The following is a 27,247-nucleotide window of genomic DNA, read 5'->3' as shown; positions in this document are numbered from 1 at the left end:
CAAGATGGGGATCTCTAAGCTTTCCATCTCTAGCTGTGAAGTTTTTTTTTTTTCTTCTTTTATTACATCATGACCCAAATCAATATCAGTCATGCTTGATGAACCAGATTGACACCTCTCAGCTTGTCAGTTTTATCATTCGGTAGATTACTGTGGAATTCATTCGGATGGACATCCTTCTCCCAAATGAAAGTCAATCTATGCATGCTGTCCTTCATGAGTTTTCCACATGAAAATTTACTATGGTATTCCACAAACCAATTCGACCGGCAGCAACCATACTTACAACTATCAATTCTTCTCAATAATCTTTTTGCCCCGCTAATCAACCCCCCCAAGCAAAATAGCGAAACGGGAAAAATAAGAAAATAATCGGAACCCATCATTTATTTTCATTCCTAAGTAGATTAACATCATTCAGGATCCATCAAGTATCCATATATGCTCATACTACGCCCCTCATGGGTCATACCACCCGATCCTTCGGGCGACAGTATGACTCATGGGGAGCGCAGCCTGGGGTTCCGACCCGACCCGAGTAAAAACGGGATTCTTTTTTTTTTTTTTGGGCTATGCTAGAGATAATGCAAAAACGTGAATAAAGGCTTCAAAGCCCAAATCAATCGGCACACCCCTCAGCGGCCGCCATGGATAAGAAAGTCACTTCCCTCTCTCTCTCTCTCTCTCTCTCTCTATCTATATATATGCACGCTCGACTATCTTTTTGCGCGTCTATCCCCCCCTCTCTCTCTCTATCTCTACGCTTATCATTGCGATTGCGCGATTCGTCAAATTAGGGTTTCCTCTCCTCCGTCGGGGTCGTCCGCCATCGATCGCAAATGACCGGGAAGGCGAAGCCGAAGAAGCACACCGCCAAGGAGATCGCGGCCAAGGTCGACGCCGCCACCACCAACCGGGGCGGCGGCAAGGCCGGCAAGGCCGACCGGTCGGGCATCGAGAAGGGCGGCCACGCCAAGTACGAGTGCCCCAACTGCAAGACCACCGCGCCGGACCTCAAATCCATGCAGATCCACCACGACGCCCGCCACCCCAAGATCCCCTACGACGAGTCCAAGCTCATCAACCTCCACGCCGTCCTCGAACCCGCCGAGCCCTCCTCCAAGGGCGGCCGTCCCGGCGTCCGAGGTAGTCACAAGAAGTGATCGGAAAAGCTTCCCTCGCCCCCCGGAACCTTAGTCTCGACCGCCCGGTCGCGGGCTCTGGTCTTTTTCCTTTTTTTTTTTTTTTTTTTTTATCGTCTGTCTTTGTGTTGGATTTGATGGTGTAACGGTAGGTCGATGAGGGAAGTTGTTAGGGTTGGGGGTTGGGGGAGAAAGGGGGTTGGGGTTCGTCCATCTTTTGGACGCTGTCTTCTTTGGCTAAGCTTGATGATGTATATTGTATGTTCTCAGACTATGATGTCTTAGAATTCGCCTATCATCAATGAATCGAGATGGAGTTTCCTGTCTTTATGCTAATATCGATGGTGTCCTTCCGAATTCCTCTGCCTACTTACTGCTTGTTGATTTGCGTGATCTAATATGCGGGTGTTGGTGTTATGACTAATTTTTCCTTTCTGAAGAGGGGTTTGATGGGTACTGTTAGATTCGATGCGATTGCTTCGTGTCGATAGTCTGGTGTCTTCTAAATTGAAGATGGCTGATCTGACCATTGAGAATGAATTTTCAAGTAAAAGTAACGCCAGATGACCGGTGCACATATAATTGACCGAGTGATGGGTTAAAGTAATACTGGATGACCAACAAGTGATGGTGTTATTTGAACTGGTATCATTTATTGTTATTCCATGCTTAGAAACTGGATTAATTCGCCGACTTGATTGCTAGCAGATACTGCGCCAACACTTCGTGTTGCTTGAATATGTATGGGCTAGATGAATGAGGACAAGGTTTCTGTTCTTGTAAGTGGTGGCCATGTGAATAATACAAGGGAACCGGAAAGATCTCTTATTCTGCATGCAAGCTTCTCTTGTTGCTGTCTTATATGCCATCTTTAATTGAACTTTGACGTTAGGATGTAGCTCTTATCAACTGAGTTATAGTTTCAATTTCTTCTTGGATGTCTTGGAGTGGATTCAACTTGAGTTCTATCATATGAGGAATGTGTTCTGCTTGATCCTCTGTTTTCCCTAGGCAGAGACGACCAAAATACAGTTTGATGGTCTTTCTAGCTTAAGTCTGATTGCTTTTACGTAAGTTTGTGAGGGCTGGCTGTTGGTATTTATCTATGCTTGGGGGAGAGCAGAGTGATAAAGGAGAAAATGCACTGTCCTGTTTGAGTTTGGCTGCAGGTCATAATCTTAGTTTGGTTGTAGATTATTTACTGCCTGTTGATTGACAAGGTCGATGAATCTACTTGGGACATGCATGGCGAAGGGAAGAAATTTATGTCACTAAATATGAAGTCTTGATATATGAAATGTTCTCAGATGTACGAACAATGGTTGCTCTTGAGGTTCTTGCAGGCTAGCGATCCTCAAAAAAGGCGAAAGGATAACAATCACCTCATTGAGAAGTTATCTGTTTCTGTACAGATCTTTCACTCTCTGCATCCTTATGAGCTGATCATGGCGAATTCACAATCAACACCAAGATGAAGGATCTAAGCAAAAGTTTTAATGCTGTTCCATTATCATGAGCTGATCACGTTTCTTCTCTCTCTCTCTCTCTCACACATATATCCTGGGAATTTTCAGCTGAGTTGTGTGCGAAAGTCTCGATGGCTCTGATGTTAAAGTGGAATGTCCTCGTGGCCTCTGACTGCCTTTTCTTTGACAGTAGGGTGAAGAGCTGGGACAGTGTGCAGCATCTTTTCCTCTAGGTGTACATGTGCTGTGACTTAGGTAATGTCGTCTGAGAGTGTTAGATCTGGCCAATCCTGACAAGAGTATAGGCTGGAGATAACATTAAAGAGGACTATGATTAATAATCGTGTCATAAAAGGCAACAAAATGCGACCACTTGACAATGGCTTGATTTTGGCTTTTAAATTCCATTTGTTTTGCAGAAAATAACGTTTAGAATTTTATTTTTTTCGAATTTTCCAACGTTAGATTAACAGAAAACGGAGTAGTCAAGGAAAACATTTTTGATCAAGGTAAAGAATAATTTTAAAACAGGGAAAAATTACTTTGTCTTTCCAAAGGAAGGAAAAAAATTTCTCTGTTCTCTTTCTCATGCACCTCATCGCTCCTTTACCTTTCTCTTCTCACCCACTTGCTCCTTTATCTTTCTCCACCTTTAGGCTTCCTCCTTTCCGACATGCTCCTCATCTCTTTCATGCTCCGGAGTTCGTCATCCTCCTCCGTTTCTCTGCCTCTAGAGTTCCTCCTTCTCCCCTGCCTTACTGCTCCTCATTTGTTGTGTCAAGCGCAATTGATTGAGCGAGGTTAAGTGTGTTGCATCCATTTCCGCATTCTCTTTCCCTCTTCTTCAAGAAATCCAGTTCCTGTTGCTTCTCCTGCTTAACAGGTACAGCTCAATTCTATCTTCTTTCTCAAATCTTTTGCACTTCTGAAATTGTGGTTTTGCTCTTCTTGTCGGGCTGATGTTTTCTGACGAATTTGTGAATCTATTTTGTGAGTCAAAATGGCAAAAGGGTGGAAGCTGATCTTGCTCCTCGCTCATGATGACATTCATCTTAATTTGAGCTGGTTTGAGTTGGGAATCATTTGTTTAGGAGACTTAGGTGATGATTTTAACTGTTTTTCATTCATTAAGAGGATGATTAGTTGATTGTTTCCTTCTTTTGTCAGAAAATTGGATTCTCCTATAGGATTTGAGTGGAATAATCTTTGCTATTTTGTTGGTTTTTACAAACCAATTGTTGATGTAGGTGATAATGAAGGAGCCATCAAGAATAGCAACAGAATCAATATTCTGGCCCTGCTCAAGCATGTCAAGGAAAAGAGGGGAGTCAGAGGTTTACATGGTGGCGACTCCATAGATCCCAAGCTGATATTGGTTCAAGATTGCAACATTCTCAGTCCCACCACCCTTGGTCATGTCATAACAGGTATTTTTCAGTGCAAGAGACGCCAAGTATGGCCTCTTTTATTCCCAAAAGTATGTGGAATTCGCTGCATACTCTGCCTTAAACAAAGAACGCCATTCAAATTATCCTGTTTAGAAAATCCCAGTCCCATTAGTTTGCTAATGTAATGGTTTTGAACTTATATGGATGTATTTGAATCATAATCGTTGAGCTTCTGCTTAATAGAGCCTAGTTGATCTGATTGAAGGGAAAATGAAAATGACGTCAAGGCCAAGTTTATCATTGAAGCAGTTAACTATTGACTGGCCCTGAGGACGATGAGGTTAGTCACCGATCAAGAACCAATTAAACATGAGGACATGATGTCATTGACTCGATTATCAGCTTCTTTCGTACTATTTACCAGATCTTATTGAAGAAAGGCTTCCCGACATATATGCAAACTCGGGCAGAGTTACCGTCCATCACTTTGAGTGGGTCCAAGTATCACTTGTCGGATTTTCAAGTTTGTTGCGCCGCAAGATTAGTAGCTTACAAGTGGTCTCTCTTATACTGTATATTCTGTATATTATAATAAGACATATTTATACATATGTATATTAGTATATGGAACGTAAGAGGTCTCCATGATCCCCTAAGACAAGCACAAGTTAGGAACCTAGTATCTTCTAATGGGTTTTGTCTAATTGGTATATTGGAAACCAAAATTCCGAATTCTCTTTTTGACTCTATATCTGCCGGGCTGTTACCGGGCTGGAATTAAGTGGCAAACTGTGAGTTTTCTCACAAGGGTAGGATTTGAGTTGGTTGGAATCATTCTTTGGTGGATTTTGAAGTGATTTCATTCAATAGCTAGACAATTCATGGTAGTTCGAAGTTTTTCATGTCTGCTATTTCCTGCTGTGTCTCAGTGGTATATGCTGAACATACTTTTGTAGCTAGAAGGACATTATGGGCGGACATTATTCAGAGAAGTATATTATGCCGAGATGATGCTTGGCTAGTAGCCGAAGACTTCAACGCTATGAGGGATCCCTTTGATCGGATTGGTAGCTCTGACAATTGGCTTCATTGCTTTGATGATTTCAATCTTTGTTTGACCCAAGCTGAATTAGAGGACCTAAGATATGTTGACTTTCGGTTCACTTGGTCTACTTCCTCGGGGGTTAATCGCAAGGTTAGGAAAATTGATCGTGTTCTTGTGAATGCTAAATGGAGTCTTCACTTCTTGTATTTGGAAGCATCTTTCCTTGCACCTAGTATCTCTGACCACTCTTCTATGGTGGTTAGGGTTTGCAGCTGATGGTCTCAAGGAAACCTTTCAAATTTTTCGACTTTTGGACTAAACACCTATCTTTCCATAGCACTGTCTCTCAAGTCTGGGAGAGTCCGACTAAAGGGGTTTCTATATATAGATTGGTGGTGAAGACACCACAAGCGCCATGGTGCAAGACACTTAATACATAAGTCAAAACGTGCACTTAAGTTTTTTTCGAGTGGGACACTTAAGTCGCCACCTCCACGATCCTCTTAAATCTACGTGCGCAGCGATATTTTATTATTATTTTTTGTCTGCCATTGGTCACGAGCTCCAAATCAAAGATAAAAATTAAAAAAAAAAATTTAAAATTTTTTAAAAAAGTAAATTTTAAAAATTTTAATTTTAAAAAATTAAAAAAAAAAATTAAAAAAATAAGAAAATTTAAAAAATTTAAAAAAAAATTTTATAAAAAAGAAAATTTAAAAATTTAAAAAAATTTAAAAAAATTTAAAAATTTTAAAAATTTTAAAAATTTTAAAATTTTAAAAAAATTTTAAAAAATTTAAAAAAATTAAAAAAATTTTAAAAAATTAAAAAAATTTAAAAAAAAAATTTAAAAAAATTTAAAAAATTAAAAAATTTAAAAAAATTAAAAAATTTTAAAAATTTTAAAAAATATAAAAAAATTTAAAAATTTTAAAAGATTTAAAATTTTTTAAAAAATTATAAAATAAGAAAATTTTAAAATTTTAATTTTAAAAATTTTAAAAATTTAAAAAAAATAAGAAAATTTTAAAAAATTAAAAAAAAGGGGGTGGGGGAGTCGACGGCGGCGCGGAGGTGGCGGCGGTGAGGGAGCCGGCAGTGGCGGCAAGGGAGCCGCCCCGTTCGCCTCCCACCCCCTTTTACAATTTTTTAATTTTTCTTAATTTTTAAAAAATTTTAAAATTTTCTTAATTTTTAAAAATTTTAAAATTTTCTTAATTTAAAAAAATTAAATTTTCTTAATTTTTAAAATTTTTTAAAATTTTTAAATTTTCTTAATTTTTTAATTTTTTTTAATTTTCTTATTTTTTAAAATTTTTAAAATTTTTCTTAATTTTTTAAAATTTTTTGAATATTTTAAATCTAATTTAATTAATTTATATACTATTATTTACACGTGGACGTGAAACGGCGTCGTTTTGCATTTTCTCCGCCACGTTAGCGTGCAAAACGACGCCGTTTTGGACCGAGCTCGCCGGAAAGTCGCCACGTCAGCCAACTTAATAGTTAAGACGCAGATTGTCCCGCACTCTAGATTGGTGAGTAAGCTAAAGGCCCTCAAAAGCTGCTTGAAGCAACTCAACGAAGAATCTTTTTCTAATATCTCTAAAAGGGTTAATGCAGCAAGGGATGCACTGTTATCCGCCCAGGATGAATTGCAACAGGATCCTACTAGTGAGCTTCTTGCAGACTTGGAGAAGACACATTGTAAAACATTTTTGAAATTGAGGAATCAAGAAGAGTTATTCTTCAGACAGAAATCCAGGATCAAGTGGCTCAAGAAAGGTGACCGGAATACCAAATTTTTCACCATTCCATTATTAGGAGACAGGTAAGGAACAAGATTCTCTTTGTTATGGACTCTATTGGTTATACTATCTCGGACCCGAGCTTGGTCCACCATACCTTCGTTTCTCATTTCCAAGAGTTTTTGGCACCACACTCCCTGACTTCCAGACCCTCATTATTGGATCTTTGGGAGGTTATATGATGCCTTCTCAATGAGGAAGAGGTCAGTTCTTTATCTCATCCTTTCTCTAACTTAGAGATTCAAAATACTATGTTCTCTTTGCTCGGGGGAAGGCTTCAGGACCAGACGGTTTTAGTGTTGAGTTCTTCAAGCATAATTGGGTGATAGTTGGATCTTTGGTCACTGAAGCGGTTAAGAATTTCCTTACAACGGGAAGCATAATTGGGTGATAGTTGGACCTTTGGTCACTGAAGCGGTTAAGAATTTCCTTACAACGGGGAGACTTCTTAAGGAAATCAACAATACCATCCTAGTAATGATTCCGAAAGTTCTTAATGCTACATCTCTTAATGATTACATGCCTATTGCTTGCTGTAATACGATTTACAAATGCATTACAAAGCTTTTGGCTAATCGATTTACTGCAGTCATTAATGATATTATTAGCCCTTATCAAAATGCTTTTGTCAAAGGCATGAGAATTAGAGACAACATTTTTATTGCCGAGGAATTATTTGCTGGCTTCCATCTTGTTCCTTATGTGCTTAAGTGTGCGGTCAAGGTGGACTTTAAAAAGCCTATGACACCGTAGACTGGGATTTTCTGGAGCTGGTTCTTTATGCCTTCGATTTCCGAGAACATTTTGTTAGGATTATTATGGTATATGTTCGCACTTCTAAGTTTTCCATTTCGTTGAATGGAGAATTTCATGGTTATTCCTTAATGGCCGAGGTCTTCACCAGGGGGATCCGATCTCTCCTTACTTCTTTACTTTAATCATGGAGGTTTTTTCCGAGATACTTAGTGTTCACACTAGGCAATCGGGTTTCAAGTTCTTTTGGAGATGCAAGCTTTGAGTCTTTCACATCTCTTCTTTGCCAACGACGTCTTTTTGTTTTTCGGAGCTGACTTGGTTTCCACCTCACTCTTAAAGGAGGGGTTGGATACCTTCTCTTCGTGGAGTGGACTCAAGTCTAATTCTAATAAGAGAGATATTTCTTGCTGGAGGATCGATAGATTTGTGCAGAGAAATTCTTCTAGTGTTTGGTTTTCAAGAGGGGTCTTTGTCGATGCGGTATCTTGGAATTCTTATTATCTCCTCCAGGCTCGGCAAGGCGAACTACATGTCCCTTGTGGATCGCATTAACTACAAGAGTCTAGTCTTGGACTCAGTGCTTCCTTTCTTTTGTTGGGCGTCTTCAGCTTATAAGGTCGGTTCTTCATGCAATCCAAGCTTTACTGGGCTAGTGTCTTTATCGTCCCTTTGTAATGTTGGATCATATTGAACAGATCTAGTTTCTCTGGAAGGGTCTTGGCCTAGGGAGGGATGGTGCCAAGGTTTTTTGGGATGATATTTGCTTTCCAAAGGAGAAAGGAGAGCTAGGCATCCACAGTTTGAAAGATTATAACAAGGCATCGATGCTGAAACACATATAAATCCTATTTACGGATAAGGAATCATTATGGTATAGGTGGATCCACTCAACCTTCCTTAAAAGGAAGAGTTTTGGGTGATTAAGTAACCCACCTACTGCTCTTGGGTGTGCAAGCGAATCCTCCACCTTAGGACTGATTTTCGATTATATTTTCTATGGAAGTTAGGAGATGACTGCTCTTGTTTCCTTTTGGTTCGACCACTAACACCTGGGAAGCCTACTCAACTTGATGTTTTCTGACTCTTTCATCTACAGATCTAGCCTTCCTAGGCATGCGACAGTGGTTGATATTTTTTCGCTTGTTGGTCAGACCATGCGAGGAGTTTTACAGTCTTGAGAACATCCCCTTCCCTTTTTAGTGCAAGCTCTTGATCGTCTTACTTGGCAAGGAAACACATCTGGTTTATTCTCGGTTGCTTCGGCTTGGCACCTCATCAGAAAAAAGAAGCCTTGGGTCAATTAGGTTTTTTTTGATCTGGAACAATGCTATAGCTCCAAGATATCAGTTCATTCATTGGCTTATAACCAGGAACCATCTTCCTATGCAAGCCTTACTCTTATCACATGGTAGGATTGGGGATGTGGTGTGCCGATTTTGCAAAGCAACTCCCAATTCTATTGATCATCTGTTTTTTCATTGTAGTAATATGGCTAGTTGTACCTTCTCTTGGACCGCCAAATGCAATCTCCTTTTGAGAAATGAGACTTTGACAACCTCTGCTGGGCTATAAAGTTCCTATTCAATAAGGACTTCTATCACTCTATCGCCCGGTTCTCTTTTGAGGCTCTTTGCCACCTTATATGGAAATATAGGATTGAGATTCTCTTTAGGAACTCTACCTTTACGCTTCCGGCCGTGAAGAACCACCTTATTAAAATGGTTAAGGATAAGGCTTTAACATTCTCGAATGTTGAAGACAACCAAAGAAACATGAGACTTCAACGTAGCTGGGGGATAGACCCCTGCATCTTCTTTTCTACTCCTGCACATCCATAATATTTCCAGGTTGGAGTGGTGGTGCAGGATGGCCGCTGCTGTTTGTTTTGGTGCTGGCCTTGATTCCTGCCGGTTTCTTGTCCTTTCTGTTTGGGCGATGATGTTTTGTTTGGTTTTGGTTGGGGTTACCATTGTTTGGCTGGCTGGTTGCCTTCTTTTGTTTAGTCCTTTTTTGGTTGTGGGTGTAGTTATGTGGCTTAACCACGTTTTGTGCCTTATTGGCTTCCCTTCTTTTTTCTCTCGGCACCCTTTCACTCATTATGCCTTTGTTCATTACGAGTGTATGTTTTGGTACCGTTTTTGATGTAATTATTGGTTTCAGCTTAATATGATTACCTTTCACCAAAAAAAAATAAAATATTTGTGCTTGGCCAAAGATAAGAGAATTTAACGAACTAAGGAGCAAATTCTAGAGTCGCTCTCCATGTGATTCTTGATGTGCCTTTGGATTGCAGAACATACAAGGTTTCATGTGGGACGGAGAGAAGGTGAACAATGAGCTGAGGACCTCCATGACCAAGGGCTTCAAGGCGGTGAACAAATGTGCAAGACACATGACTGCGACAAATCATCGCTCTTCCGATATAAGGAAAGAAAAAGGAGGCTTTGCTTTGAATTCAAGCCCCTTTTAATGGTTCTCCTCTTGCCCAAATTAATAACTGCTGGGTGAGAGTTTTGATATTGATCGTGAGCGATTTATGTTGCTGTTATTTGTGTTTCTAGCTTCATCAGAGATTCTGAGTAAGAGTGAGGAGATGAAATTCCGATGTACTTGACTAATATGATCGCTGGAGTGGCCAGGTTCATTCTCCCTTTACTATTGCTTGGATACGTGGTTCTTTGCAATTGCGTGGCCGGTGAAGAAAATTCTATTCAAGTGATCGTATTGACTATCAATAGTGTTTAGAACTAAGATACTCTTTGTTGGTAGTAGGTAACATCTCTTTTATCTCTTTTATTGCACCTTTGTTCAGAGTCGAGGCCTCAGGCCTCGATTGACTAGGGCTTGGTCGCTGGGACCCAAGATTAGTCAATATGGGACCCAAGCAGGAGCACCAAGATCCTGGCCTTAGCCTCCAAGGGCTCAGGCTCAGCTTCGATGGTCCCGGACTTGAATTCGAGACTCTAGTACTCATGCTCGATTTTCCTCGTTGTCCATACTCAAGTCACTGGTACCTGTGTCTATTTAAGACAAAAAATAAGTTTTCATTTCTCAATGTTGTAAAGTATTTCTCTTTTCATTTATAGATTTCAGTCAAATACTATTTTTTCTGAAAAACTTCTTAATATATATATTTTGACGAAACAAACTAAACTTTAATAGATGTTCTTCCTCCAAGCAAACTAGTTGCAAAGTATAGCAGGAAGAGTCGTTTGCAAGGAATTATAATTTGATTTGCTTGTGATTGTGTAACCCAAAGGACTGCAATTTTTCTAGGGAGCCCTGCTTCAGAAAGAATTACAGAACGGTTCCTTTGGGATGTTTTAAGTTGGCGGCAGGCACATCGTCTCCATGGCCAAATTGACTACGAGCAAAGCTTCAAAACGTGAAGTCGAGACATTTTCGTGAGTATTACCGGAAAAGGGTACAAGGCAACGAATTCCAATCGATAATCATGTATGAAAACCAGGAGAGAAATCGTTGGTCAGCACAGCAGCAAGGGACAGACGTCAGCTCCTAACTCTTCCGAACCACCACGTTGCTCAGTCTCCCCGTATCTTGCCATGCATTTGCATCCCCACCTGGCCACCCCCTTCTCTCTCTCTCTCTCTCGTCGACAAACGCAGAGGTAATAGCAAAATCTCGAATGGAGGATGAAGAAGAAGAATGGATGTTGTACGAGGAAGCCGCATGCGAAACGCCGCCGCCGCCGCCGCCGGAATCCTCCGCCCACTGGTTCACGAGACTCCTGTTCCTGCAAGCGGAGCTCACGTACAAGTGCATCGCCTCTCTCTTGTCCCCGATCTTCTCCCTCCTCTCCTTGGCCTCCGACTCTTACCACCAGGCCGAGGAGGCCAAGGACTCCGTGGAGTCCGCCGTCCACCGAGTCCCCTCCAGCCTCTCCCTCCTCCTCAAGAGGCTCGGCCTCGGCTTCATCGCCTCCGCCTACGTCTGCATGGTCCTGACCCTGCTCGTGGCTCTGTCCGCGGTGGTGGGCGTCGGGTTGGTGAGGATGTGGGTGGAGGAGCCCGTGTTCGTCAGGCAAAGGCTGCATCTCGATTACGCTCGGCTTCATCCCCAGGCCGTCCTCTCCTTCTGCAGCGGCGGCGACGATGGCGGGGTCGGTCTGTGCGAAGGGTTCCGCCAGAAGAAGCACGCGGGCATTCCTGCGGGTCATACTTTTTCCGTCTCTCTGTCGCTCCTGATGCCGGAGTCCGACTATAATCGCCGCATTGGCATTTTCCAGGTGCCCACATCGCATGTCTTTCAGGGTCCTTCTCTTCCGTTGTTCGATTTTACTTAATGTCGAGCGAGTGCGAATGCATTAGTTTCCAATGGTTTTGATGGCCAATCCATCTGGTTTCTCTCAGGTCACTGCAGAGTTGCTTTCGGCGAACGGGGAAGCGATCGCGAGGTCGAGTCGGCCATGCATGCTGCGTTTCAGAAGCCTCCCGGTGAGGCTCATGAGGACACTCGTGCTCAGCATACCTCTGTTGCTAGGAGTCTCGGCAGAGACCCAGACGATCAAAGTGGAGGTCCTGAGGCACAAGGAGCTGAGGCATCCCAGGACAGCGGCCATCAGGATCACCCTGATCCCGAGGGCTGGGACTTCGTCACCACCGCAGGTGTGCGAGGCCGAGATCGCGATGAATTCGCAGCTGCCATGGGCGAAAGATGTGGTCCGCAACTGGAGGTGGAGCTTCCGCGTGTGGGCGTCCCTCTGCACGTACGTCGCGCTTCTGCTCACCCTCCTCTGCTGCTGCAAGACCCTGGTCCTGCCGTCAACGTCAGCAATGGGGATCTCCTCCACGGAGCACGACGACGGTGAGCCCGAGATATCGGCGAAGAAGGGCGATCACGGAGCGAGGCGAGCGAGGCAAGAAGAGGCGAGAGGAGGGGACAACGGCGAGGTTGCGGAGATGTTGAGGAAGTGGCAGCAGAGAAGAGGGAAGAGGGAGGCCAGGTTCATTTCGCGAGTGGGCGGCGGAGGCGGAGGCGGAGGCGGAGGCGGAGGCGGAGGTTCATCGGCAGAGACCGGCCGGAACGTGACTAGAGAAGGGACGAGCGCAAGAAGCATCGAGGAAGATGAGGTTGGGGATTCGGAGTCCGTATGCTTGAGCTAGAGCTTCGTGCACATTTTTTGTGACCTGATCTAATCAAATACATGTGCAATTTAGTCATGTCGTGATTTATTTTTTGAGGTTTTTCCGACATCAGCGATTCCTGCACTTTTTCTCGATGTTCAATGTCGATTCCAGATAACTTCTTGTTCGTTTCAGGGTCTGAACGTTTCGAATCGGGACTCGACATCGTCGGCTGATGAGATGGTATGTTGTGCCAAACTAAAACAATATGCAAATCGAAACACTATCCAAGCAAAAGCTATAGGACATAAGAACAAACCATTCAGGCTTCAAATCAATCCCGTTGCAACGTGGTGAATCGATCGAAACTAAGTCCAATGGAAGGTTGCAGAAAAGAGTTGTTTTCCTCTCTATTAAAGGAAGATAATGAATTTTGTTTCACAATGATAAACTGAGCAAGTGCTCAACCTCAAGCCTGGGGTCCGGTTGCCCGGGTGGTGGCCGAGCGTCGAGCTCATGGTAGTTGTCGAGTCTGTTGGCGGTCGCGGTGGCGGCGGTGGCAAAATCACTGTTGGCGGTCGCGGTGGCAGCGGCGGCCGCTGATTTTGCCGTTGGTGGCGTTTGATTTGTGGTGGTGGTAATCGAGTGTGGCCGCGGTAGGCAGATATGGCGAGAGGGGGGCCGATGGGTGTTAGCAAATGAGTCGCGCCTATCAATTGAAAGATGTACATAGATACTTGTATAGCACAGACTAACCACACTAAGAGTAGCCAAATGAGTATCTCTGTTTACGTTGTTTTAGCATTGTGTTTAATGATCTAATCACATCATCACCATATAAGAGAGAGAAGATATTTTAAATGTACATATTATCCCATTTCGATGGAGTGAAAAGGAAAGACTCGATTGCACTAATTTGGGAAGTTCTATGATTTAATTGTACTTTTTGTAAGTTTTGAAATTGAATTGAACTTTCATGACAAATTTAAGGACTTTTGTACACTTATCTCTACTATTAACTAATGAAGTTTACATTTTAAGTATGAAGTTTCCTATCATTGCATTACTAAAACAAGAATTGTTATGGCATATAAGATACATCTTCAACCAAAATGAAAGATGTCTAATCACATTGAGAGTAGACCTGTCATATGAGTAGGTTGGGTCAAGAATGGTCCAACTAAAATTGACTCATTTTCATGTCATGCAAAACTAGGAACCCGAACTCGACTTGATCTGATCCAACCTGGCTCATACCCAATTAGACCTAAATTACGAAAATACTTTTATTTTTAACCAAATTCACGAAAACTTATAACCAAATTTAGGTGAGTGGGCAAAGTGAGCGAGCACGAGATCGATTGAAATTGAGAGAGAGTGAAAAGAGAATTGTAGAGATGAGCTAGGTTGTGTTCAACACATTAGTTTAGCTTTTGTTATTCAAAATTCAATAATGACCCATTTACTAAATAACTGACACATGTAATAATTCAGTTTATCAAAGATGGGTTAAGATAAAGCTTAATGACCCATTTTGACAGGTTTTACTGAGAGTAGCCCAATGAGTATCTCTGTTTACAATCTGAGCGCTGATAGCTTATGATGAAGACGTCATCTTCAACCATCTTCTTCTTTGCTCTGCAGGAGCTCTTCATTCTCTCAAGCTTTCAGACTAGATCGCTTCAAGAACCGCATAATAGACCAATCCCACCGGCAACGATAACAGTATTCCGAAGACAAGCCTGCATATCATGGGACGCACTTCAATGTTAGCAAACAACAAGCGAATCAATTGACACAAACAGTAAAGGAGAATAAACTTACGAGACACTCATTATATCGGCATGTACTTTGTATTGGTTAGCAAATACAAATGGAACAACAGCTTCCGGAAGGGCAGCCTGCAATTTACAAGAACCGTGATAGTTCGAAGCTTTTCAGGTGCCTGCATATAATGCAAGAATGCCATTTGATTAACAGTAACTTACTTTACCTGTACAATTGATACACACAAAAGTTCGCCACGAAGACCCAGTGCAGCTGAAGTAGCTGCAGCCACTAGAGGTCCTACTATGAACTTCAAGACCATGCTTAATGCTGCTAACCAATATCCACAAGGTATCAATGTTGGTTGTGACCCCATGAATAAACCTGTTTGCTCAAGTGTATGAGTGTAAAGTCATCCATATAGGGAGAGCATCAATCACAAATGGTTGAATGTGTGTACTGAATAAGTACCTATACTGAACATTGCCATTCCAAGACCTGTATCCGAGAGTATTTTTATTGACCCGCTGACAATCAGAGGGAATTGGATGTGCAACCTGCACTTAGGAAGGAAGAACAAGTGAATTCCTGATTATGTTTTCCAAATAATCAAGGTTTTGAATGCAAAAACCCCAAATGCTGCTACAAGTACAGACTTTTAGAGGGAGAGACAGCATACTTGAATGAAAGTAGAGACCAAGCAAGACCGATTACGCTGCTGTATATGTTAGGGTTTACAATGAGCTTCCTCCAAACCATCAATAAGACTAGTCTTGTCATGACAGTAAGTGGAGGCCTCCCAAGCTCAGCATTCACTGCATTCCTTTCTTCATCACTCATCTTGGATGCATTCTCTGCATGTTCGTTCAATTTTCCTCGTCCGTCTGCATTAGATGCCATACATATATTGATTATACTCAGGATGGACTCAAATATACTCTAACAGAAGAAAGAATTAGAAAGATAAGGAAAGCAAGCATCAAATATGACTGGGAAGCATTTGATGATGTCACGGCTTCACTTTCCAAATCATAAAACATTTCTTGCACGATCCTAAACTATTGTTGAAGCGATGCGCTAGAATCTTTTGGGGTCTAAATACTCTCCTCGTAACACACTTTGGATGCCACGTAATTTGTGAGGTATGATTAGTGAAGGGGATGTTAAGGTTTTGAAAGAACTCACCAAGATCGGAAGGACAATGTGTGATCCTAGAGCTGGCGTGCCTCGACTTGTCTGCCCTTGAACCCCATGCAAACATGTGAAGCCCCTTGGCAGGCCCTGCACTGGAATAACTGTCTCTGAACATCACTGGCATCTCGCTGGGAGATGTCCGGTGAGAAGGCTGGTACGATGGAAACAGGAAGCTATTTATCAACTCGCTGCCCTGATTTCTTCCCCTATAACTTCTCTTGCCAAAATGAGCGGTTTCTATATTAACAATACAATCAGATGCATCCCCTGAACTCCCACTGATTCCGTGCTTTTGGCTTCCATAATGACCGTCTGGATTATTAAGGCTCGAATTCCTCGACCAAGACTGCAATGAATAAATCTCTACCCCTGACAGGTTTGATGCCCGTGGGGTTGTTGTGATGGAACTCAGTCGATCGAGGGATGGACGAAGTGGGGACTCCATAGATGAAACGGAGGATCTCCTGACCACCACGTGGACCCTACCATTATCATCTATCTCGGCCTCAGTCTCTAATGTTTCACAACCATTAAGCGAAACAACATCAGGATCGACCCTGATGGAGGTTATGGCCCAAGAGCAATCGGGAAAGTTTTCATTGATTAGGATCATTGCACCTCTATATTCAAACAAGATTAGCAAGAGGGTATACCATATTAAACCCTGCAGCACCACTATTTGAACCATCAGATCCCTCGTGTATTCTCCGTACATGGCCTGGAGGAGAGGGATGCCTATGATCAGAGTGTTTGGAAGGGTGGAGAGGGAGAAGAAAGAAATCACCCACTCGAGGCTCGACTTTCGGCTGAAGATTATCCACAGCAGAAGAGCGGCTAGAATCACCACTTTCTGGAGAGTGTCACCTCCAATAAAGCGATAATTCATGTCGTAGAAGTTGCAAGATGCAATCACATCGAAGGAAAGGATGGGGACCGCATAAGAGGCCACGTACCGGTTGATGCCGGCGCACTGTTGTGGGTCGAAGATATTCCAGAACCGAACAGAGGCATAGCCTATGATCATGGCCACGTACAAGGGCATGATCGCTGCAATGATAGTGTAGATGTCCTTACCAGAGAGCATGGTTTTTCCAGAGAAAATGACTAAAGGGCAGTGAACAGAAAAACTGGAAAGGAAAAATATGGGTTTTGATTGACGATGCTGTTGCAAAATCTTGAGTTGGAAGAGAAGGATATAGAGACAGATGAATTAATCATCTTTATATATATATATGACAAGACCCTGGTTGAATTGAGTAAAGAAGTCCCCTATTTCCTCTCTTCAATTCAGATTGCATTCTTAAATAGGGGGATCATTCCCTAGATAATTATGTCTTAAAGACGATTGCATCATAAATATGATAAAGATCCCGATTGTTTGTGGAAAGTGCAATCTGACCCTAGTACCTTCTCAAAGGAAAAAAGATGGATTTTGATTGACAATGCTATTGTCAAATCTTGAGTTGGAAGAGAAGGATATAGAGAGAGATGAATTAATCATCCTTGTTTATATGTGACAAGGACCTGGTTTAACTGAGTAAAGAATCCCATGTTTCCTCTCTTCAGTTTAGATTGCATTTTTAAATGAGGGAATCATTCCCAGATATTTATTTCTTGAAGAGGATTGCATCATAAATGTGATAGAGATCCTGTTCGTTTATGGAAAGTCCAATCTAACCCTAGCACCCACTCAAAGGGAAAAGATGGGTTTTGATTTATAATGCTATTGCAAAATCTTGAGTTGGGAGAGAAGGATATAGAGAGAGATGAATTAATCATCCTTTTTTTTATATATGAAAATGACCCGGTTTAATTGAGTATAGAAGCCCCCTATTTCCTTTCTTTAAGGCTTCGCTAGTTTCACGAAAAATGTGTCGTTTCTAAAAAATATTTTTCAAGAGGTCATTTTCCAAGAAAATATAGTTATTTTCCAATGTTCAAATGAAACTTGAAAATGAAGTGGAAAATATTTTCGCTGTTCACTAAGGAAAATATTTTCCTTCATATACTCTTTTTCATTTATTTTATTTTTAAAATGGATATTTCATATTTTAAAATTGATTTTTAGTTATTTTTATTTTTAAAATCGATTATTCAATTATTTTTTTATTTTTTATTTTTCTTTTCTTTGTTTTCCATCTTCTTTCTTGGTTGGTCGTCGGCCCACGCAATGGCTAGCGACTAGCCATAGGCGAGCCTCGAGCTCGCCGACAAGCACAAGGCTCGCCGATCTAGCGACGCTTGAGTTCGATGAGGTCGAGACTCACCGGATTGGCGAGCGCGAGCTTGTGGCTAATGAGTAGTGAGCCTAAGCTCGCGCAGGTAGGCAACCCTCATGCTTGCCGACAAGCTTGAGGCTCGCTTGTGGCCGTCGCCAATTGTCGCCGTGGCCAACGACCGACCAAGAAAGAAGAAGCTGGGAAACAAAGAAAAATAAATAAAATTAAAAAATAATTTGAATTAAAAAGAAAAGAAAATTAAAAATAATTCAAATAAAATAAAGAAGAAGGAGGAGGAGGATGAAGTGAGGATTTGTGGAGATATGAGATAAGAAAGATCAAGTGAAAAAATGTTTTCCACTTTTGAAAAGTGAAATTGAACCCATTGGAAGAGGTTTTGGAGGATTGGGTAAGTGGAATGTGATGTCATCTTAGGTCATGATGGGCCATTTTTGTTGGATTAAAGAAAGAGAAAAATAAAAGAAATGACCCCCTTCCTTCTCTCTCCTCCCTCCCTCTCTCCCGTCGCCACTCTCCTCCATCTCCATGGTGCAAGGACCAGAAAAATGCAGAGAAGAAGTTGGAGCAACCATGGTCGTCGCACGTTGCCAGTCGGAGCTCCTCGCCGTTGTAGCTCGCCGCCGTTCGACCACATGCATCGCCCGCGCTCGCCTCGCCGGCTAGCCCGCCATTCGGTCGTCCGTAGCCCGAGTTTCCAACCTTCGTCCGCTGCTTGTCGCCGTCCGCCGGAGCCTCCATCGCCACCGTTCGTCGTCGCCAACCACCGTCGGAGATGCTGTTGCCCATCCCCGCCAGTTTCGCGCTTGAACTGCCGCCGTGCAGCCCTCCGTCGGCCTCAAACAGCAGTTGCAAAAATGGGTATGGCAGCCCGGTTTTGGCCGGCTTCTCAACCCCGAATGCTTGGCCCGCTTTGAGGAAAGTTGTTCCCCTCAGCATCCCCGTCGTTTTGGTCCGCTTGGCTCGCTAATCCGGTGAGTTTAGCTCACTAAACCTTGATTAGAAGGTTAATGATGCTTTAGGTGTGCTTAGTTTATGTTAAGCGTTATTAGGTGGTTAGTTTAATTTATTTAAGTGTAGATTATATTAAGGTGCTTAATTAACTTAAAGTATGTTTAATTTAAAGTTAAGTGAATGTTTATGTTAATATAAACCTTGATGTGACATAAAGGAATTTGCTTGTGATTTATTTAAATATCTCGAAATTATTAAATAATTTAATAATATATTATTATTAGAAATTATTAAAATATTATTATTTAATTATTTTCGGAATAAATTTAATTATTTATAAATTCCAAAAATTTTGTCAAGATCCTAAATTCTCAGAATTCCGTGTCGATCGCCATGGATTGTGTAGTCATATTTTGAAATTGATGATTGGATATCATAAATTGAGTGTGGATTGTGAAAAATATGGATATTATTATTTAATTAATTTTCATAATAAATTTAATTATTTAATAAATTCCGAAAATTATTTCGGGATCCTAAATTCTCAGAATTTCGTGCTGATCACTGTTGTGTATTCAGATTATGAATTTGATGATTAGATATTGCAAATTGAGTGATGATTTGTGCAATTAATTATTGAATTGTCGTGTGCTGTTTGAAAGACTCGGTCGTAGTAGTAGCTACGCCAACTGGACCTTTATTCCTTTAGAAATGCCGTCAATAGAGTGACGTGGCTCAGGTCGCAGTAGAGGCTAGGCCAATTGGACCCATGCTCCTTCGGGAATACCGTTGACGTAGTGACGAAGCCACGCTCCAAGGGGGTGAGGCGATGCCTGGCATTAATGTCAGTAGATAGTCGAACTGCGAGTAGGCTATGCCTTTGCGTGGCAGTAAATAATAATTGGAATGTGTGCTAAGTGCGATTGTGATTTATATAAAAGTGATGGCGTTCCAATTGTTTGAATTATTATTACTACCTGAGATTGTGTGATACAAATTGTGCTAATCTGCAGGAAGGAATTAAGACGAGGTAAGTCTTCTGTGTGATGTGGCTAGGCCACCCGAGGTGTATATTATTTCTAATAGGGGTTTAGGGGGTTGAACTTGCTGAGACAATGTCTCATCCCGGTTGTGGAATTAAAATTTCAGGTCCTTGGTGGACGGAGCGGGCAGATAACTTTGGTTGGCCTTGAGGAGTTGCGGAGGTGAAGTCATAATGATTGGAGAACGTGTCCGACTTGTAGGTCGTAGGACAGTTCCTTTTTAAGAGCCGGTCTTTTGTAGACTTTTGGCCGTAGACCTCTGTTTGTAATTCTATTGAATTATGAAAGTGTTATGTTGTAATTTTGCTTCCTGCTTGTCTATCCCGTATTTCATTGTCAGGGGTTTTATAATACGTTCCGCTTGCGCAATAATAAATGAATAGGGTCGGTGACACTATCTGGGAATGTCGCATTTGCATGACCATGGTGGGATGTTGGCTCGCTTGAGGTTCGGGGCGTGACAAATATGGGTTTTGATTAACAATGATGTTGCCAAATCTTAAGTTGGAAGAGAAGGATATAGAGAGAGATGAATTAATCATCCTCGTTTATGGATGACATGAACCTCGTTGAACTAAGTAAAGAAGTCCCCTATTTCCTATCTTCAGTTCAGATTGCATTCTTAAATGGGGGAATCATTCCCTAGATATTTATTTATGGAAGAGGATTGCATCATAAATATGATAAAGATCCTAATTGTTTATGGAAAGTGCAATTTGAACCCAACACCCTCTCAATGTAAGGCTGAACAACAACATTTACTGATTCAATCTTCAAGTAATTCGAGATGTCTATTTTGACTAATCCTTGCTCATCAACCACTCAAGATGCAGAGTTTTGGATACACAACTCAAACAAGACTCCAAAAAGAAGAAAGAAAGGAAAAACAAGGCAAGGAAAGAAAAGCTTAATACAATCTTGTAGATAGGCCAAGTTGTCCATACAACATTCCAGTTGAGAAATGTATCAACAGAGAAATGTAATATTCTATACATACCTAATGAAGAATATATGAGCCTATATATAAGCCTTTAGAACTTAACTATCTAAGAAAATGAAATATCAATTACATCAAAAGAATCAAATCATAATCAATTAAGATACAACTCCTAAATATATCTATATCTCTAACATCCCCCCCCCCTCAAACTTAAGGTGATTTGAAAGAAATCAACTTGATTTTGGAGAAGAGATCTAGAAAACACCTAGGTGGATGTGTCTTGATAAAGATATAAGCAATCTTGATGGATGAAATAGAGACTAGTCGAATAGTGCCATGAAGAACATGAGATCGAATAAAATGACAATCTATCTCAATATGTTTGATTCATTCGTAGAAAACATCATTAGGTGCTATTTGGATAACACTTTAGTTGTTGCAATGAATTATTCTTCCACTTTGTTGACGTACTCCCATGTCTTCTAGTAGCCACTGCAACCATGGTAACTCTAATTTTGTATAAGCAAGAGCTCGATATTCTACTTTTGTACTAAATCAAGCAATAATGGTCTATTTCTTGCTATGCCAAGAGATAAGTGAAGTGCCCAAAAAGAAATGATAGCCCATAGTAGAGCAACGATCTTGAGGGTTACGTGTCTAGTTAGAATAAGAATAAGCCTTCAATTCCAAGATAGATTGAGAAGAATAGTGAAAGCCATGAAATAATGTACCCTTGATGTAGCAAAGAATTTGAAGTACTGTAGCAAAATGTGTCGTGCAATGCGCGATCATGTACTGACTAACAATATCGACGGCATAAACAATGTTAGGTCGAGTGATAGTGAGATATATAAGGCTGCCAACAAGCTGTCAACAAAATGTAGGATTTGAAAAAAGGAACCCCATCTCTAGCATCAAATTTGCCATTGGTCTCAATAGGAGTGGTAGTGATCCTGCTATTAGTGAGCCCAACTCGAGAGATGATGTCAATTGCATATTTGGTTTGTGAAAGATAATAACCAGAGGAATCTGAATGAACCTCCAAGCCTAAAAAGTAACTAACTTGCCTGAGATCTTTTATTTCAAATTGACTAAGATATTGCTTAAACATTAAAATTCCAATATAATCATTGCTAGTAATAACCATGTTGTCCACATATAAGAGCAGCATATTATGCCCACCGAATGTGCATTGAACAAAAAGAGCATGATCATAAGGACTAGATTTGAAGTTGAGAAATTCCATGGTAGAGCTAAATTTAGAATAAGATGCACGAGAAGCTTGTTTCAAACCATATAATGCTCTACGTAATCGGCATACTTTGTTGAAAGAATGAGTATATCCAAGAAGAGGCATCATATAAACTTCTTCAGTAAGATCACCATTCAAGAATGCATTTTCAACATCCATCTGCAATAGAGACTAGCTCTTAACTATAGCAATAGCAAGAAAACTACCAAAAGAAGTGAGATTTACAATAGGAGAGAAAGTCTCTTCATAGTCAACTCTATATTCCTAAGTAAAGCCTTTCACCACTAGTCGAGCTTTGTAACAATCCACAGTACCGTTTGCATTGTTTTAATCTTTTATACTCATTTACAACTTATAGTGGACTTATTGGGAGGTAAATCAACCAAATCCCATGTATGAGATTTATCTAAGGCCTGCAATTCATCTACCATGGCTTGTTGCCATAGAGGATTAGTACTGGCTTTTTATATGTGCGAGGTTGAAAAAGTGAAGCAATGGTAGAGTAGCAGTGATAATTACAAAATCGAACAGAATGTTGACTTACTTTCGTGGGGTGATGGACATAGGATGATGGAATGTTAGCTAGTTGAGAATCCACGAATGGAGCAAACATGTCAAAAGCTACTGAGGTGGTATTGTCGGTAGAACTGCATCAAGATTAGAAGGACAATGAGATAGTTTGAGAAGGATTTATGAGTGAAGGGAGATGTGAGGTCTTCCGGAAATAAATCCACAGAAGTATTAATGAAGAAAGGAACATGAGACTATGACTTGAAGGGATGAAGAGAAGAAAACATCTTGTGTTCCCAAAAGGTAACATGATGAGACCTGGAAAGACAATTAGATATATAATCCCAACATCTATAATCTTTGTATTCAATACCATACCCAAGGAAGCAACATAATCAAGCACGAGGGTCTAATTTTGTGTGTTCATGCGGGAGAAGATGTACAAAGCAAGCACTACCAAAGACTTGAAGAAGAGTGTAGTTGGGTACACTACCACACAGACACTCATAAGGAGAAATGTTACCTATTACAAGTGACAGAGTATGATTAATGGTGTATCCAGTAGTGAGACAAGCCTCTCCCCAAAACAATTCTGAACAAGAAGCGGAGACTAGAAGAGTATGAGTAATATCTAAAATATGCTTATGTTTATGTTTTGCTCGACCATTTTGCTTGGAAGTCCCTAGACAAGAACGATGAACAATAGTATCATTTTGGGAGAGAATTTTAAGGAATTTCAGTGTCTCGAAATTCCATGGCATTATTAATATGGAAAACCTTGGTATCTTGAGAAAATATGTTTTTATCATGGTAGCAAAATCATGGTAGATATGAGTAAATTCATATCAATTTTTCATAAGATAAAGACATGTATAATGAGAATGATCATTCACCTCCCATTGTGGGAATTTGAGATGGTCCCCAAATATCAAAGTGAACAAGATCGAAAGGAGCATGAAATACAAATTTAGTAAGATCAAAAGGCAAGGCATGATATTTTCCCAATTGGCAAGGCAGGGAATCAAAATGTTTATTATCAACATAACTTAAAAAGACCATTTGAAATTAAGGATTTTTAATCTAGAGGATGAAGCATGACCTAATTGAGAATGCCAAGTTTCAAATAACATTGTGGCTGCACAACCAACAAAGGAGTTAGGAATATTCAAGGAAACAAGCTCAAATAAGTGTCACACTCTACAACCTATCCCAATAGTTTGTCCCGTCCATGGATCCTGCACATGACAACCATGGGAAAAGAAATGGACATCAAAGTCAAGTTCACACAATTGTCCTACAGAAATCAAATTTAGGGATAGTCCGGGAACCATGAATGTATTAGCTAAGGATAATGTAGATGTTGAAATGTTTCCTATATGGCTAACTCTCATTTGAGAATTATTTGTGATGTGAATAGTAGGGACATGTGAATTGAATGATTTGGATTGAAATAAATCAGTATTGGAATTGATTGCAAATCAGCCAAAGACGTTTTACAAAAAGACGTTTTAAACATTGCATCAAAACAAATTTTTGCCGATGGCAAGCCATACTTCAGCATTCGATTTTGACATTGAATTTATAAATGGTTCTTCAAATTCATTAGATTTTCTCACAAGAGAATTTTTACAGGGATACAATCATGCCAAGATCCAAAAAGACAAAGATCTTACGTCCGGCCACATCACAAAGGAAACACTAATGAAGACGATCAAGCATGGGATCAATTCGACAGAGATTAACAAGACATCACATGCCAACACTATTACGAACGGCGCAAAGGCTATACACCGTGGCGTAATAGACATACACTGCTCATACACTGTTCACTATTCACTATTCACTTTACATCGTTCACTCGCATCGTTCACTTTACACGTTCAAGACCGTAGCACCCACTATAAATACACCCTCTCAACATAGAAGAGGGGGCTCGAAATTTTCCAGATTTCTCTTCTTCTTCTTCTCTCTCTCCCACTTGTAACCCATCACTCCTTCCATCTCCAAGCTCTCTACCTTGTATCCCCGGTTTCAGCAAGTTAGTTTTCACATACATAGTTTTATACAGGTTACCAACTTACATGATAGTTGGTTAACCATTTCTTGTTCCCCGGAGTGCGGATTACCGCCCTAGTGGATGACTTGATGCTTTAAATCCTTCAATACATGTAATTTCAGCTTTTCAGCTTTATTTAATACAAGTTCAATTCACCTTAATGGTTGGTTTTTGTTTATGCATACTCTACTTTATATCTTATATATTACTTTCGGTCTTTACATTATTTTTAATTCTCGCGATTTTATTTAAGTCATTTACTTTTCTCGTTTCTCCCATACATCTCCTCCTTTCTGATACATCCCTCTACTTTCATATAGATCTGTTAATCTCTATACTTCCTTGTTCTCTCATATAGTACTCCGATCCTAACCCCATTATGGTAGCCTTTGAATTCCCAAAAAACCTTAGCCCGGAGTTTGCCAAAGCCATAGAACAAAAGAAAAAACTCCTAGGAAAAGCAAAGCTAGAACCTACTCCTATTATAGACACCCCTAAATTCCAGAATCTTATCATTAAAGACACCCCTGACCAACCCACTATTAGTACATTGACCAAACAATCTGGTGACTCTGATAATGAATCGGTCCCTGAGATTAACAGACTCAACTGGAGACAACCTCAGAAGCTTTATTACAGTAGGGCTACTCCACCCGATATTGCCCAAGAAGAATCATCGCAAAAATACAAAATAAATACTCTCCCGATGCCATTTATGAATGGAATATAGATGGTGTTGCCGAAAGCAATATCATGAATATTCTTAATAACATGGTCATGCTTGCCAATGCCTACAAAACACAAAGCAAGATGTTTCGATCATGTTGCTAATCTTTTAGTAGCCGGGTTTACTGGACAACTAAAAGGTTGGTGGGATAATTATTTGACTGATGAACAAAGAATACAGATATTAACTGCCTATAAAATAGATGATTTTGGTCAACGCATGGATGATGACCAAGGACATCTCATCCAAGATGCGGTGAATACTCTTATATATTCCATTTCACAACACTTCGTAGGAGACCCTTCACATATTAGAGATAGAATCAAGACCTCTTATCCAATATGCGTTGCAAACTTAGAAGGTTTAGAGAATACAAAGAACACATAGAAAAAAACTATATGTTCTACTCTACCCAATGCCTTTGGGAAAGAAAAAGCATATCGTTGATTTACCTTATGAACATGACTTTTCTGAAAACAAAATACCTACCAAAGCTCGCCCAACACAAATGAATCAAGAAGTTTTAAAATATTGTCAAACAGAAAAGTTATATATATATATATATATATATATATATGTATATCCGACATAATAAACATATAAGGCTTTAGAGCTTAAGGAAACGAAATATCAATTATATCAAAAGAATCAAATCAGAATATACACCTCCTAAATATATCTATATCTCTAATAATTCCTCTCGCTCACACAAGCAAGGCCCGGCCTAGGCGGGGGAGCCCCGCAGGCACGGCCTAGCAAGGGCTCGCCTTGGCCAACCCTCGCCTAGGCGAGGTGAGGCTCCCTCACTAAGCTTGCCCTTGCCGACTAAACCTGCCTATGGCAGGCGAGGCTAGCCGAGGGTTGGCTTTGCTGGCTGTGGTTGGTGGCCGGCCATCGGAAAAGGCAAAGAAGAAAACCAAAAAAAGCAAAAAGAAAAAAAAAAAGAGAAAAATAATAAAAATTCAAAAAAAATAAAATATTATTAAAATTTGTCCACATTAGCGCCGACGATCTTACGTGGCACCGCTGGTGTCCATGTTAGCATTTTTCTGTCAAAATTGGCCGGATAGACTCAATTGACGTTGCTTGATCTGATAATCTCGCACTTATCTGGGTAATCAACAAAGCCTCCAAATTCGCAAATCGCAAGGGAGGGTGATACCATTGATACCATGAACGATCAATAGAATGCCAACAAACAAGCATTGAACTTCTTCATGCGCTCCAAAGGCCCTATTCGACTTCGCTTTTGAAGAAGTTCAATGCTTGTTTGTTGGCATTCTGTCGATCGTTCATGGTATCAATGGTATCACCCTCCCTTGCGATTTGCGAATTTGGAGGCTTTGTTGATTACCCAGATAAGTGCGAGATTATCAGATCAAGCGACGTCAAAAAAAGAAAAAAGAAAAAAAGAAAAAGGAGTCAATTTCTTTTGCCCTTGTTTCTTTCTACTTCAAAAGTGTGTCATCCCCTTGCTGCAAGAGTGAAGTTGGGAGATACAACGCTCGTAAAGTCATGACGCTCATGATAATCATTTACTTGATCTGTTTTTCTATTTTTTTTCTATGGGATGGAACAGAAATACATATAAGACACGCTTGATAACCATTTTGTTTTTCTATTTTTTTTTTTAAAAATTGTTCCTGAAAATAGATTTGAAACATAAATCCATTTAGTAACACAATTTTATTTTTCTGTTTCTAACAAATTTTTATTTGAAAACAGGTTTGGAACAAAAATTTTAAAAAAAAAAAATAATTTTTCTATTTCTAGAATAAAAGTGACAAATAAAAACTTCTCATCGTTCATTCTCGTTATGACCTGCCTCCAATCCGCCACCCGCTGGTTGCCAAAAAGCCTGCCATCAGCCGCCGAACT

At 40.5% G+C, this 27,247-nt stretch overlaps 4 protein-coding genes across 6 annotated transcripts; 3 read left to right on the top strand and 1 right to left on the bottom strand.

Moving 5' to 3' along the window:
* The first annotated feature begins 713 nt into the window (after positions 1 to 713).
* LOC104456939 (protein METHYLENE BLUE SENSITIVITY 1) lies at positions 714 to 1,478 on the top strand. The gene has a single exon (XM_010071850.3). The coding sequence runs from the start codon at positions 840 to 842 to the stop codon at positions 1,161 to 1,163; it is 324 nt and encodes a 107-aa protein (XP_010070152.1). The 5' UTR covers positions 714 to 839; the 3' UTR covers positions 1,164 to 1,478.
* Positions 1,479 to 2,182: 704 nt separating this feature from the next.
* Positions 2,183 to 10,415, top strand: LOC104456940 (glutamate dehydrogenase B-like). 3 transcript variants are annotated; one of them, XR_005545245.1, is made up of 3 exons: positions 2,183 to 2,863; positions 3,856 to 4,336; positions 4,421 to 5,407. XR_005545245.1 is itself a non-coding variant. In XM_039298899.1 (3 exons), exons 1-3 carry the CDS (start codon positions 2,848 to 2,850, stop codon positions 9,940 to 9,942), a joined length of 240 nt encoding a protein of 79 aa, XP_039154833.1. In that variant the 5' UTR covers positions 2,185 to 2,847; the 3' UTR covers positions 9,943 to 10,415. The 3 variants fall into 3 exon arrangements, 1 of the variants encoding a protein (XP_039154833.1); XM_039298899.1 differs by lacking the exon at positions 4,421 to 5,407 and adding an exon at positions 9,899 to 10,415 and having other exon boundaries at positions 2,185 to 2,863; positions 3,856 to 4,035; XR_005545246.1 differs by lacking the exon at positions 2,183 to 2,863 and adding an exon at positions 2,878 to 3,491 and having other exon boundaries at positions 3,856 to 5,407.
* Positions 10,416 to 11,251: 836 nt separating this feature from the next.
* On the top strand, positions 11,252 to 13,292 carry LOC104416513 (seipin-1). Its single transcript, XM_039299723.1, has 4 exons — positions 11,252 to 11,851; positions 11,976 to 12,713; positions 12,864 to 12,932; positions 13,164 to 13,292. The coding sequence occupies exons 1-4, from the start codon at positions 11,252 to 11,254 to the stop codon at positions 13,290 to 13,292; spliced, it is 1,536 nt and encodes a 511-aa protein (XP_039155657.1).
* Positions 13,293 to 14,136: 844 nt separating this feature from the next.
* Positions 14,137 to 16,734, bottom strand: LOC104416514 (auxin efflux carrier component 2). Its single transcript, XM_010027898.3, has 6 exons — positions 15,642 to 16,734; positions 15,136 to 15,340; positions 14,928 to 15,013; positions 14,683 to 14,840; positions 14,514 to 14,590; positions 14,137 to 14,431 (listed from the first exon to the last, which is right to left on the bottom strand). The coding sequence occupies exons 1-6, from the start codon at positions 16,732 to 16,734 to the stop codon at positions 14,362 to 14,364; spliced, it is 1,689 nt and encodes a 562-aa protein (XP_010026200.2). The 3' UTR covers positions 14,137 to 14,361.
* Between the last annotated feature and the right edge of the window lie 10,513 nt (positions 16,735 to 27,247).

Source organism: Eucalyptus grandis, chromosome 8 (genome assembly GCF_016545825.1).
Source record: "Eucalyptus grandis isolate ANBG69807.140 chromosome 8, ASM1654582v1, whole genome shotgun sequence".
NCBI classification, from domain to species: domain Eukaryota; kingdom Viridiplantae; phylum Streptophyta; class Magnoliopsida; order Myrtales; family Myrtaceae; genus Eucalyptus; species Eucalyptus grandis.
Note: the sequence above shows the minus strand (reverse complement) of the source record. Positions and strands in the feature narration are given on the sequence as shown.